We start from the raw sequence: 13,390 nt of genomic DNA, 5'->3' as shown, positions 1-13,390 counted from the left end.
GGGTATGTGGGATTTTCGATTTACTTCAAATTAAACCCTTTTTCTTTAGTGTTTGTGTTTCTTTTTTGTTCTTATTTGAGGAACAACAACAACAACAAAAAACGTTTTTTGTTTGGAGGATTTTGAACGATAAACCAGACGCTGGAACTTGAAGGGTTTGGAAGTCCACATGTTAACGTCAAATCCTTGCAGAAATTTAGGAGAAAAAAATAAGAACGATCAAGAAAGAACACGAAAATCCCACACAAAGTCTTGTCATTGTCACTTGCATCCTAAGTAAAATTGGATAAACCTACAAATTTTTTTCCATTAACGAAATTCGTGTTCCTTTCTTTTTCGTTGATTTTCAGCAACGTGGGTGTGTACTATGCCATAGTCCTAGAGGGCACGTTAACGAGTTCACTAGTGGGTTCATGTTCATGAGCACATGCTTGAACCGTGTGGAGAAATATTTATACTTCCAACCCTACTCGAAAGAGAAAATAGAATCCTAGGTACAGTCATGAAAATTAGATCCCACCGGTTATGAAACATATTACATATAAATGTATTTTCCTACCCCACATTGAAATCACTTACTCGAGTATTGAATGTTGTTCACAATTTGATTAAACAGCAACACTAATTCCTTCTGAGTTAGATGTAGTTTTAACGTGATTAGGTAAAATTTCTCGATCAATATTAAGATGGTTTTGACAAAGGTTAAAAAGTGTTTAGGTAAAACTTCTCAATCAATATCAGGGTAGTTTTGCATATGACAAAGATATTCAGAAAGAGACGTCTTATTTTTAAAATAAATAATTTTTGATACTTAATAACCTCATGCTACTACCGCCTATTATCAGAGACCACTATCCATACATCACTCACCGTCGACGGCCATCACACACCCATCGCTAGTAACCAGTTTCAATCAACATCTTTATGTGACCACCATCATTGACCATTTCAGACGACCACCTCTGGTAGTAATCCGAGTAGAAGGAGAGCACAGAGGTCGGTCGTAGTGTTTTAAATACAAGTTATGCAAACTATGATAATTTGTCTAAAATTTTAATATTCAAGAATTAAATAAGCATTTGACTCGTAACAAAATTTATATTTAGTTATATAAAATTAAGCGATCACAAAAATTAGATAATTATTCGATAATGTACAAAATTATCGACAATAATCAGAATTAAATTTTTTTTTTCACAAATTAAAAATTTAGAGATTAAAAAGTGAAACAAAATAAATTTAATATATACACTAAACAAATATTTTATATGAAGCTTAAAGATAAACTTTGATTAATTTGGTTTGAGGGTGACATGATGATTTTTATTATTAATTTTTATGACATGATGAAATGCCATAACATTTTAATTAATAATTTAAGTGGCAATAAATAAAGAAATAAAGAAAAAAAAAAAAAAAAAAAAAAAAAAAANAAAGCCAGCTTGTCTCTGATTGGTCAAAAACGCAACTATTATTGGATCCATAATCCTTCGAATCACATTGGATGTGGAAATCAAAAGGCATCCCCCCACCAACGAAATTATTTTTAATTTTAGTTCTTAAAAATTAAATTTTTTAATCTATAAAACTTAGCAAATATTTTAATTTAATCACCTACCTTTACATCAAATACAACAATGCATGTATGACCTACAATCTATTTTAATCTACTTGTATTAAGTAATGTTTATATGGACTAATGTTTTAAACTATAGACACATGAGATCCCACGTCGGTTGGAGAGGATAACGAAATATTTCTTAGAGGGTGTGGAAACGTCTCTCTAGTATACGCATTTTGACGATACGTTCGGATAATATCTTTACCTGATGGCAACCATCTCTAAGGGGGACGGATAATATCTCCTAGCAGTGGACTTTGAGTTGTTACAAATGGTATTAGAGTAGAGCCAGACACCAGGTGGTGTGCCAACGAGGACAATTGACTCCCAAGGGAGTGGATTATGAGATCTCACATTGGTTAGAGAAGGGAACGAATTATTCCTTACAAATGTGTAGAAATCTCTCTTTAGTAGATGCGTTTTGAACTACAGGCCAAAATGGACTATATATCTATTAGTAGTAGATTTGGGCTGTTACAATGTCGTAGGTCACAACAAAAGCATAAGGATCGTAACAGCGTCAAAACGTTGTACTTTAAGTAAAATCTCTTTTTTGTCCGTAGCAATCAAAACAAACTCACGTGTACGTACACCTTGTCGCACTGTTAAGATGCTACAAGGTAATGTCTCAGTGCTATCTATATTGTTCTTCTAATTGTAATTAAGATAGTGTCTCAATCATAGACGATTTCTCGATATTGTAGCTAGTTTTTATCAATGTTGAGATGTTACAAATAATATCTCAACGATATCTCTTTTGGGTCTCGTTCACCTCTAAACATTTACGTAGTTTTGGTTGGATTGTTTCGTCCGAATTAATTGATTTTTTTTAAAATTATAAAAATTTAAAATAATATTTTATGAATTAGAAGCTTAGAAGTTCTTCCATGGAGGGATAAAATATTAGTTTTTTTTTATAATTAAATTAAAAAAAAAAAAAGACAGATACATTTTCTAATTTTTAATTTAAAAAAGTTCAAAGGTATGAACATTAGAAATTAAAAATTAAATAAATGTAATTGATATCATATTTTATTCAATGCCTACAAACGGCAAGAAAAGGACACTCCCATTTATTTTTTTCATTTTCCAAAACAGGTTTTTTATTTTTAATTAAAAAAATAAAATTCTTTTTGGATAATTTATGACAAAATAATAATTAAATGCGTCCTTTTGGTGTTATTGTTATTATTATTATTATTATCATCATCATTATTATTATTATTATCGTTGCCTGTCATGGTAATGGCTGTCAAATGCATGCACTCTCCACTAATAAAGCTTTTGGTTATTTTATTTCTATAGTTTTTGGGCACATGATCGACCCTCAATTTTACATTTTATTTTACTATAATCTTTTGAATCATATCATTTCTATTTTAGTGCTCACATTCTTATCATCGCTCAACCCAATGCATTATCATTTAATGTTGCATGCCCGATACTAAAAGATTATAGTATCCCATAAATAAATTGTTGAGCCTCTGTTAGTGTAACAATCCAAATCGATATGAGATGTCATAACTCACCCCCCTTTCGGGGTCCAACGTTCCCTTCTTATATCGTGTGAGACCCCCTAATTCACCGCCTTTGGGGCCCAGCGCCTTGTGTGCACCTCCTTCCAGATTTAGCCTCCTCACTAGAACATCGTTTGGTGTCTAGCTCTAATACCATTTGTAACAGCACAAGTCCATCACTAGTAGATATCATGTTCTTTGGACTTTTCTTTTCGAGCTTCCCTTCAAGGTTTTTAAAACGCGTCTACTAAGGAGAGATTTTCACACTCTTATAAAAAATGCTTCGTTCTCCTCCCCAACTGATGTGGGATCTCACACATAGATTCAAATGAGATGCATGAGAAAACTTCAAACATATTTTTACCCCGAAGATAAATTTTCAAAATATAGAATTTAATTTTTCTAACTTTTATCTCATATTTACATCTTATTTTTGTTATTAAATTCTTTAGTGTCAATTTTCGATAAAGCGTATAGTTCAACCACTACATTTTTATGCAAATTTATAGTTTTAGAGCTATCGTCGTCCATGAAGTGAAGACTCGTGTGTGTGTGTGAGTGAGGAGGTCAAGTCAATTATATTTTTATTTTTATTTTAAAAAATTAAGGATGTTAATATAAATTTAAAAGAAATTATCCAAAATTTATATTAAATGTATTTTTAAAATTTTAATGAAACTTAAAAGTTGAAATATATTTTGTAGATAATAAAAAATTAATAATATTTTTATTAATTTAGCGCGGTTTATTTGTTTATTTTATTTATTTATTTATTTTTAATTACCCATTCAGAAACGCCCTCCTTCCCGAATGCTTCCCAGCTGAATTTCCAGAATAGCCTCCGGAACAATACGATAGGGTGTCTTCTTCTTCTACGCCATTAACAGCGTCCACAGCTGCTTCTGTTCGCCCAAATCAACTCCTCTTTCAACCAAACCATCCAATTTACACGCAGGTTCAGTTTTTTATCTTCTTCGATTTCCTAAAATTTGCTTCGCTTCGCCCCGAGAAATTCAATGAAATAACACGATTCTGTATGGGTTTTCTAAATTTTGTTTTAGGTTTCAATGTTATATGCAGCATCGGTCCCAAGTGTTTGCTTATTTTCCAATTCGAGCATTGCCCATTTCCCTTCTAGATTCCCAAAGCGTCTGGTTCCGACGAGGCTTTCTGTACGAGCTTCATTGCCAGATAATGATAATGGCGTTAAAGTGGAGTATACTCCTTGGCTTATTGTTGGACTGGGTAACCCAGGGAATAAGTACCATGGGACTCGGCACAATGTAATCATACATTCTTTAAGTCATTGTACTGAACTTTTAGAGTGATTTTGGAATGGAATTTGATAGTAGTAGCTCCCAATTAAGCATATTTTTCTAGCACTTTTGGTAGGAAGCCTTACTAGAGTGTTCTTCAAAATTTTCGAAATGAATTTTGGTTATTAGTATTGTCTAGTAGTAGTTTTGTCATTCTAAAAAGTCTTACCAAACTCTCACTCTTAATGTGCAATGGCACTTAGTGACTCTTGGGGTTGTCCTGCTTAGGTTGGTTTCGAAATGATCGATAGCATTGCTCAGGCGCAGGGCATTTTGATGAACACAATACAATCCAAAGCCTTGATTGGAATAGGTTGGCCTTTGTTCTTCCTTTTTTGTTATTGAATTGGATTTCCATATACTGGTAGATTTGAAGTTCGTTGAGTTTTCTTGAATGATCAGTGCAGGTTCAATTGGAGAAGTACCAATTCTGTTGGCAAAGCCTCAGACTTACATGAATTTCTGTGGAGAATCGGTTTGTCTACTCGTCTCTTTATTTTTCTTTTGTTCAATACACATGCCATATAGGATAGAGTAGACTGTTGGTTTGTTTATTTCCCTAGTTTAAGGATGAAAACTTAGTTTGAAGCAGAGGATATGATGTTCATTGAGGTTCTTGAATGATCCTAAATTCCTATGGATATTTCTTCTGTGTTCCTTCGAAAAAACGACACAGTATCTATGCTGCAGTTAGAGAGAAACACAAAGTTAACCGACAGTAGGATTTCATAGTGATGATGTTGGGAGATCCCACATCGGTTGGAGAAGGGAATGAAACATTCCTTATAAGGGTGTGGAAACCTCTCCCTAGTAGGACGCGTTTTAAAACCTTGAAGGGAAAGTCCAACGAGGACAATATCTGCTAGTGGTGGGCTTGGGGCCGTTACAAACGGTATCAAAGCCAGACACCGGGTAGTGTGCTAGCGAGGACGCTGAGTCTCCAATGGGGTAGATTGTGAGATCCCACATTGGTTGGAGAGGGGAACGAAGCATTCCTTGTAAGGGTGTGAAAACCTCTCCCTAATAGACGCGTTTTAAAATCTTGAGGGGAAGTCCTTGAAGGGAAAACCCAAATTCATATCGGCCTAGCGGTGGACTGGGCCGTTACAGGTGTCCTGGAGATACTTCGATTTTTCATTTTTCTAATTACCCGTTTATTGCCCTAGAGATGTGTATTTGCCGTTAGATCATGCTATAATATTGTAGAATTAGAAATCATCTTGTTCACTGGCTAACTCTATCTTTTAGCTCATGAGTGTCCTATGAACCCTGCATATCGATGATCCCTTCTTATGTTTCTAAGTGTTAATGTGCCAATTATATATCTTTATGAATCTTTCATTCATTAGTTGAATCATTTTTTTCATAATATTGAGACAGTTATCTCTTCACCTCACTTTCTGTTTAAATTTGTATAGGTTGGACCTCTTGCTGTACATTATCAAATACCTTTACGTCACATCTTGTTGGTATAAGTTTCAATATCTCTTTGCAATCCTCATTTGTTAGCGTACAAAATGATTAGATTGTAATGGAAGTATCTGTACACACTTACTATTGTAGGTTTATGATGAAATGAGCTTGCCAAATGGCGTTCTTAGGCTCCAGCCAAAGGGAGGCCACGGCCATCATAATGGGTATATCGATGAAATATTAGTTTAGATTTCACCTTTTTCTTTCTTTTTTTCTTTCTAGTTTTAATTCATACTTGCTTTCAATTTTTCCAATCTTGACATGGTTAGGTTATGTTTTTTAGAGTGTTTTATGACTGAAAAGACTCCCTATTAAAAATCATCATGTTTGGAAAACATAAAATTAGAAGTATGTTTGGAAAAAGTCGAAGAGTATTTGAAGTGCTTCATAAGAAAGTACTCCTTGAAGACTATCATGTGTTGGCCCAGTGGTAGAGCCATGAGAATAGTAAAGAAATTAGAGGGAGGGAGGAGAACGAAGCATTCTTCTTCTTTATTAGAGTGTGGAAACCTCCCCCTAGCAAACTCCCTTCAAGAGAAAGCTCAAAGAGTGCAATATCTGCTAGTGGTGGACTTAGGCTATTACAAATGGTATTAGAGCTAGACACCGGGTGATGTACCAGCAAGGAGACTGAGCTCCAAAGGGGGTGTGCCAGCGAGGACGATAGACCTCGAAAAGGGGTGGATTGTGAGATCCCACATCGGTTGGGGAGGAGAATGAAACATTCTTTGTAAGGGTGTGGAAACCTCTCCCTAGCAGACGTGTTATAAAAACTATGAGGGGAAGCCCAAAAAGGACAATGTCAACAAGCGGTAGGCTTGGGTCGTTACAGAATGAGTTCAATCTGTGATGGCCACCTTAACCTAGGATCAAACACTGCATGTTTCTCATCCAATACCTCACTTCTTCCCATTGAATACTCGATGCTCGTGTTTCATATTCGTAATTTTTAGTTAGGAGGATGACGCATGCATTTTTCTTCTCGTATTTGTCATTTAACTTGGTAGGCTTTCATTATTGTAGAGAAATTTATGGCAGCATATGCATAAAAAGCTGTTATTGATTTCTCTAGTTACACAGGGTGAAGAGTGTAATGGGACATCTGGATGGCCGACGTGAGTTTCCTCGGTTATGCATCGGTACGTATTTTTGTTAACATCAGTTCGAAGACGTTCGTTAAGTTTCTACTTCAGTAAGTGTAAAAAAAACTACATTGCTCATGTTTTTATCTAGGAATTGGGAACCCACCTGGGACTATGGACATGAAAGCTTTTCTCCTGCAGAAGTTCAGTTCAGTTGAGCGAAAACAGGTGAGTAGTCGTCGCCTTCGTACCTCGGATAGTACTTTTTCCCCCTTTTTCAAATTCGGTTTTCATATCATCATATTTAAAATAAACGAATCGAACTACCCAAACAGATTGATGCAGCACTAGAACAAGGGGTTGAGGCAGTGAGAACCCTTGCACTGAAAGGATTCAGCAAAGGAGTCGACAGATTCAACTTGACCCAGAAATACAAGTATCACAAGGTTTGATCCTATTGATCATATGTAATAAGCTGATAGAATGATTGACTGTTCATCGATGTAGACGAGAAAATCAGAAATGAAATAGACAAAATGAAGGTTGGGGGTATTGATGATCTTATGAATATGAAATCTTTAGATGATTCAAATGACAAACAAAATGCATCGAAAGCTTGCTTGCATCGACTGTGAAAATTTGAACCTATAATATTAAGAATAAGGTATATTATCTTAACCTACATATGACTTATATATTAAGATGACACCATATACACCACTAGATATTATTATCTAAACCAACAAAAAAACACAAAATTTAATACTAAATTAAAAAAGAAAAATTCAAAGGTTCCTATCATCTCTGAACCAATCAAGATTCAAACTTTGACCAAAAATTCTGAAAAGTGGGTCCCCATCTCAAGGAGAAGAACGTTAGAGAAGTATTGTAAAGTAGAATCGAAAGCACAGGATCTTTTCCCTCTCTCTATTTCAGACCGTTGAGGAACCAAGTTACCCTTTTTTCAAACCTCACAAAAGACTTACCTTTTAATCATCTCTTCACTCTTCACTTCATTCAAACAAAAACACACACAGAGCTTCCTCAACCCTCAACAATGGCGGACAATTTCGATCATCTGACCCAAACCCATCTCCCCTTTCATTCCATCGACCCCAGATCCCTCCTCCTCCACCAGAACTCCGCCACCCACCACTACTTTCCTCTCCAGCTCACTGCGGAGACTTTTTCCATGGAAAGAGGACCAAGGTACAGAGCCTACGCAGAGCTTAGAGAATCCAAGCTCCGATTGAGAAACGCCATGTATCGTGACGGCGAACAGCCCGAGAAATCCACGCCACCGGCGAAGAAGCAAGTGAGATTCGTGGGTTCAGAGACCGTTCGGAAAAGGTCTGCAACAGTAGCGCAATCGGTGCCGGATTTCTCTGCTGTATTGAGGAAGGAGAACAGAAGGCCACCGCCGGGGCTATCGCCGGTGATGGAGATGACACCGCCAGGGAAGACGTGGGGGAAGAATAACAACATTGGAGGGATATCGGCGAATTCGAGGGGGAGTAAGTCAGCGAGTGCAGGGGAGAAAAGGGGCGGAGGGTTGGCGGCGGCAAGGAAGAGCTACGCTGGATTTGAGGAGCTGAAGGGGTTTTCTACTGCAGCGGCAAACGCCATTAACGGTGAAAACAAGAGAGGAGGAGGTGGAAGGAGAGGGAAGACTGTATTGGGTGTTAGACAGATTTGAAAGAAACAAGAACAAAACTGGTTGGGAAGATTTGCTTTTGTTAATGTTCTTCCACTTTCTTTTAAATTTTGTTGCTTTGATTGGATTTTGAGGGTATTTTTAATTCTTTTATTGTAATGGATAATTTGGATTTGTGAAAATAATGAATGAGGGGAAGAACAATTGCTGCAAAGATTACAGTAACAGATTTGCTTCAATTAAATCTTAATATGATAACCAAAACAAATATCAACAACAATTGCTGCAAAGATTAGGGAGTTTTGTGCAATTAGCAAAGCCTGTTTACAAGGTTAGTCAAGAACAATGAACACTTTTAACCTTAATCCATTTTGTACACAAAAAATTAAAACCAAGACAATCAAAATCACCCATTTCTGCACTCCCAAAGCTCTGTTACAGTGTCCTCAACCAATATTTTAAGTATGTCCCCAGCAATGTCAGCGCCACTCTCCAGTTCTTCAATGCTAAAATCACTCCATTTCCCCAAGGAATTACTCATTTCCCATTCTACTATCTCATCGGTCATCATCCCAACAAAATCTCCCCATTTTTTGATCTCCTTCTTGATGTCCTGGATTAATGTTCTTGCGTTTGGAGCTGCTGGGGATGTTCTTATCCAAGTGTTGGGTCTGCAGTAGTAGAGCTGGCTATGTTTCGAGTCGAAGTATTCTATCACGCAGTCGAAAAGAAACCCTCTTTGATGGTTTACCTCCTTGTTGACATCACTGAAGTTCGTCCACGTTTCGCACATGAATGTTTCCAGTTCGTTGATGAAAAGGTTGTCTTCTTCCTTGCCAAATAAAATTTTGGCGTTCAGCATAACCTCGTTTGCATGAGCAAGCTTACTACCTGTGGTAAGGTTGTAGCTTTCGCTCCCAACATTCCCCTCGCTCGAAGAGTTTGCAGAATCGAAAAGATCGGTTTCGGGTTCAGACAGTTGCGACTGATCGATAGAACAATCAACGGATTCGGCTGGCAGTCTACATCCTGTGATGAAAAGGAATGGCATAACTAATTATTCTCAGTCACATGGAGGCAACAAAGAGCAGAGGAGATTTAGCATTTTGGATAAACATAATTTCGCTCTTGTGAGTTTTGTATTATCTGATATACCAAACCTAACCTGAGCTCTCATCCATGCTACTGGACGAGAACGAAGCTTCGAGAATGGAACCAGGGCTAAGACGATCTCGTTCTTCGGATGTTCTTGTGAGCCTTTCTTCATTTGAAACATCCTGGAAAGGCAGAAACATATGAAAACATAGTAAGCAACATATAATATATATAGGAAACAATCTTAAGATAAATAGAAAGGATTCTTACACAGGATGTTACATCCATATTGACAGCAGAACCCTCCAAAGAAACTTTCCGAGCAGCTGCTACGGCAGCTATCAGTTCCTGAATGATTATAGAAGCGGGTTTCTTCAATACCGACTCGTCATCTCCTTGAGAAGTTAGTTCCTTTAGTTTTTGTTCCAGGATATCTAAGGCATCTCCGCCTAACAAGGATGGCTTTTGGGAAGACATATTTCTCTCATTTCCCACACTCACATTCATCTCTGTTGAAACTGTAGTATTTGGCCTAACGGGCGAATTAATGATGAACGAAGCAACGTCGTTGTTCCTTTTGCAAACTCTATCAGCAGCGTCTCTACGACCTGATAATCTATTACTGGCACATGGCTGTTTTGCAGGGAGCGTTTTGCGTTCAAGCCTTGAACTTGTTCTAGACAATTGATCATACTGAGGGGATCTTTGTTTTGCAGCAGGTGAATCAACAGAAGCTTTGCTTTCGATTCGCCCACTTAAGTGTGTAGTCCTCCTTTTCCTTGGTGAGGTACCTGCCTGAGATGAGAAGTCTTCACCTCCATTAAAAGACCTCTTTTCTAGGCCAAACTTAGAATTTTCCACCTTAGCAGGCAGCTTCCCTCTGTTGCAGCCATTAAGATTTCGATTTAACGAAACAAAATTTTTGGTCCCAGCAACAGCATTTGCAGGCGATGTGGTTCTTCTGCTCTGTGGAATACTCGACTTCGACTTCGGTAACATCCTATCTCTGACCGACGTCATATGATCTTCAGATCGATTGTGATGCTTGACAATAGATGATTCATTTTTCCCAAGCTTGAATTGTTGGCTGGACGGTCTGGACGATGAGAATGGCGATTCATTGTGCAGAGACATTCTTTCTACAACAGAATCGACACGGGATATTATACCGCCCTCAGATTCATTATGTTTTCTCAGAGGTGTTCTTTGTTGCTGGAGGGGTAATTCAAGGGTTATTGCTTTACTCCTTGATTCCTGCAAACAGGCATTACCATAAGTTGAACTGAGGGGTGGAGGTTTCAGCAATGTACACCAATTTTTACACGACGTATGTTCGATGAAGGTTTTCGACGAATCACAACCTTCCAATAGCACAACTCCAATGTCCCTCGATGTAACCTCATTAGGAGAACAATGCATAGACTTAGGAAGTGTGATAGCAGATTTTGCTCTGTTTGATGCCAGCAGGCCAGGCTCCAATATTTTACTAGCAACATCAATTAGCCGGGATGCTTTCGAGGCGTTCCTCCCCGAGGGAAGCCTTGGACTTTTGGCTGATGAAAGAAACTTTGGAGGAGGAAGACGCTTCCTCGATCGTGACATAACACTCTTATACTGCATTACCTCAGCGCCTATCCGTCTCATCATCTTACCCTCCTCCAGCCCAGTTTTTCGAAGCTTTAGAGGCCTTGCTTCAATTTTGGCACTTGGGGGGTTTCCCAAATTCAAATCCTGAACTATTTTCTTTTCCAAATTATCACAAGGATTAGAAGAATCAGTTTTCTTTGGCCTATCTCGATTCATAACAGGTATGGATTCAAGCCCCATGAGTCTTGCAACCAGACCAGGTGTTCTCATTTCATTCTTGTGCTCTCTATCAGTACAGTGGTTTCCATTCTTTATGACATTTGGGAAACCGCCTCTATTTTCATCGGTGATCTATTTCTCGACGACAGCACGATATCCGGGGAAAAGAGCAAACAAATAAGCTAAAGAACACAACAAATTCACAAAGTATCAAAAAGGAAGGGCTGAGAATACAAGTAAATACCAAATGATTCTTGGAAGCCAGCATCTTATCACCTCCTTTGAATTTATTGGTTGCTTGTTTTGAACGAGCTAGTGAAACATAATAGAATCAAGTTTAAACTTCAAACTAGAAAGCAAAATGGGAAAATTTAAGCTAAGTATCTGCTAGACAGAGAAAAGNCAAACTTCAAGCTAGAAAGCAAAATGGGAAAATTTAAGCTAAGTATCTGCTAGACAGAGAAAAGAAAGATAACCTGGAGGAAGCAATTTCATGGAGAAGAACTTTTTCTTAGCCAATCTCCTGTTCCAATCAAGGAGCTGGGAGAAAATGCCAATACACCCACCAGGCTTCTGTGTCTTCTTCTCTGAAATAGCTAAACAAGACGATGTTCTTCCTGTATTTTCCATTATTCTCTAACAGAGTCAGAACCCCCAGCTCTTGACTTGACTTGTTCTTCAGTCTACCAAGAAAATCCCTCCTCAATCTCACAACCCACCTGGCCTAGTTCATCCAAGAAGTTCTTCATTCTTCAAACAATCCCAAAAACTCACTCTAACCCTTCAAACAGGAAGGGCGTACAAAAATGGGTATGTAGCTCAATAAAACAGGTTCACAGAAACAATACAAAACAAGCAGCAAATGGAAGATTATGAGGAAAGCAAAAGAAACAAGGTAGAGAAAAAATGGAAAGGCGTACAATAATTGAGAAATGGGACCTGCAGACAAGAAAACAAAGAATCGCAGGAGGGAGTTTCAGAGAAATCAAAAAGTGGACTGAGAATTGAAAGTTAAAGTGGAAGAGGCAGATAGCAGAGGACGAGGAAGTGACAAAGCCAAAACCACAAAAAACAGCCCCCAATCGGTAATTCCCCTGAGTCGTTCTGACCCAGTTTCTGAGTCAGGGAGGCACATCATCTTCGACACGCAAAGGCCAGGAAGAAACACGAATTCAGAATCAGCCAACACGGTTCACAATGTTAACAGAGCCAAAGAAACGAGCACAAAGAGAATCAAAGAAGAAAAATGGAAACAGAACAGGAAGAAGCACAAAAACCGCGAAACGGAAACGGAAAAAAGGGATAGAACCGGCCAGAACGACGTCGTGTAACCACGATAACCAAGAAAATGAAGCTGCTCGAGGCGATGCCACTGATCTTCTCTCTCTCAGCTCTTCTGTAAAACCCGACTGATAGAGAGAGAGAGAGAGAGAGGGATTTGCAGAGGCTGCAGGACGTTTGTAAAGGCCACGCGCGGGGAAGTGGAACTACAGAGACGACACGTCGGATAATATTAAAAAGATTAAAAATATACTTTTCAGCTTATTTTATTTTAGTATTTATATTTTTTAATTTTCAATTTCATTCATAAATAATAATAATAATAAATAAGAAAAAGGTTATTTTATCCAAAAGTAAAAAAAATAAAAAATAAAAAAAAAAGGATAATAAAAATATTTAGTTGAATTATGTGATGCGAACACCGTTGAGTCTACGTCGCCAGCCCTGGCACATTGGGAACCCCATTTTCAAACCTTTTTCCAAAAGCACTACGCGCTGCGAGTATCTATATCTTTGGAAACTCGCCCTTCCATTGGTTTTTTTTT

The 13,390-nt window shown here is 37.8% G+C and overlaps 3 protein-coding genes across 3 annotated transcripts; 2 read left to right on the top strand and 1 right to left on the bottom strand.

The window, feature by feature from the left end:
• Positions 1 to 3,919: 3,919 nt before the first annotated feature.
• LOC111787547 (chloroplastic group IIB intron splicing facilitator CRS2-B, chloroplastic-like) lies at positions 3,920 to 7,608 on the top strand. Its single transcript, XM_023667545.1, has 9 exons — positions 3,920 to 4,093; positions 4,200 to 4,421; positions 4,683 to 4,767; positions 4,862 to 4,929; positions 5,873 to 5,923; positions 6,018 to 6,091; positions 7,008 to 7,066; positions 7,161 to 7,237; positions 7,345 to 7,608. Exons 2-9 carry the CDS (start codon positions 4,206 to 4,208, stop codon positions 7,459 to 7,461), a joined length of 747 nt encoding a protein of 248 aa, XP_023523313.1. The 5' UTR covers positions 3,920 to 4,093; positions 4,200 to 4,205; the 3' UTR covers positions 7,462 to 7,608.
• Positions 7,609 to 7,918: 310 nt separating this feature from the next.
• LOC111788608 lies at positions 7,919 to 8,888 on the top strand. Its single transcript, XM_023669003.1, has one exon. It carries the CDS (start codon positions 8,067 to 8,069, stop codon positions 8,703 to 8,705), a length of 639 nt encoding a protein of 212 aa, XP_023524771.1. The 5' UTR covers positions 7,919 to 8,066; the 3' UTR covers positions 8,706 to 8,888.
• A 4-nt stretch (positions 8,889 to 8,892) lies between these two features.
• Positions 8,893 to 13,066, bottom strand: LOC111788607. The gene is made up of 5 exons (XM_023669002.1): positions 12,041 to 13,066; positions 11,809 to 11,876; positions 10,029 to 11,696; positions 9,829 to 9,940; positions 8,893 to 9,692 (listed from the first exon to the last, which is right to left on the bottom strand). Exons 1-5 carry the CDS (start codon positions 12,192 to 12,194, stop codon positions 9,070 to 9,072), a joined length of 2,625 nt encoding a protein of 874 aa, XP_023524770.1. The 5' UTR covers positions 12,195 to 13,066; the 3' UTR covers positions 8,893 to 9,069.
• Positions 13,067 to 13,390: the final 324 nt, after the last annotated feature.

This window comes from Cucurbita pepo, chromosome LG02, assembly GCF_002806865.2.
Source record: "Cucurbita pepo subsp. pepo cultivar mu-cu-16 chromosome LG02, ASM280686v2, whole genome shotgun sequence".
Lineage (NCBI taxonomy): Eukaryota > Viridiplantae > Streptophyta > Magnoliopsida > Cucurbitales > Cucurbitaceae > Cucurbita > Cucurbita pepo.
The sequence above is the reverse complement of the archived record's forward strand: the minus strand, read 5'-3'. Positions and strand labels throughout refer to the sequence as shown.

What these genes read in the sequence shown, in the direction of transcription:
- LOC111787547 (XM_023667545.1), top strand. Translation starts at nt 4,206, where the DNA reads ATGTTATATGCAGCATCGGTCCCAAGTGTTTGCTTATTTTCCAATTCG. An exon ending in CAAAGCCTTGATTGGAATAG is followed by an intron (nt 4,768 to 4,861) that starts GTTGGCCTTTGT and finishes TGATCAGTGCAG; the next exon opens with GTTCAATTGGAGAAGTACCA. An exon ending in GGCCACGGCCATCATAATGG is followed by an intron (nt 6,092 to 7,007) that starts GTATATCGATGA and finishes CTAGTTACACAG; the next exon opens with GGTGAAGAGTGTAATGGGAC.
- LOC111788608 (XM_023669003.1), top strand. Translation starts at nt 8,067, where the DNA reads ATGGCGGACAATTTCGATCATCTGACCCAAACCCATCTCCCCTTTCAT.
- LOC111788607 (XM_023669002.1), bottom strand. Translation starts at nt 12,194, where the DNA reads ATGGAAAATACAGGAAGAACATCGTCTTGTTTAGCTATTTCAGAGAAG. An exon ending in TGGCTTCCAAGAATCATTTG is followed by an intron (nt 11,697 to 11,808) that starts GTATTTACTTGT and finishes GTCGAGAAATAG; the next exon opens with ATCACCGATGAAAATAGAGG. An exon ending in ATATGGATGTAACATCCTGT is followed by an intron (nt 9,941 to 10,028) that starts GTAAGAATCCTT and finishes CTGCCTTTCCAG; the next exon opens with GATGTTTCAAATGAAGAAAG.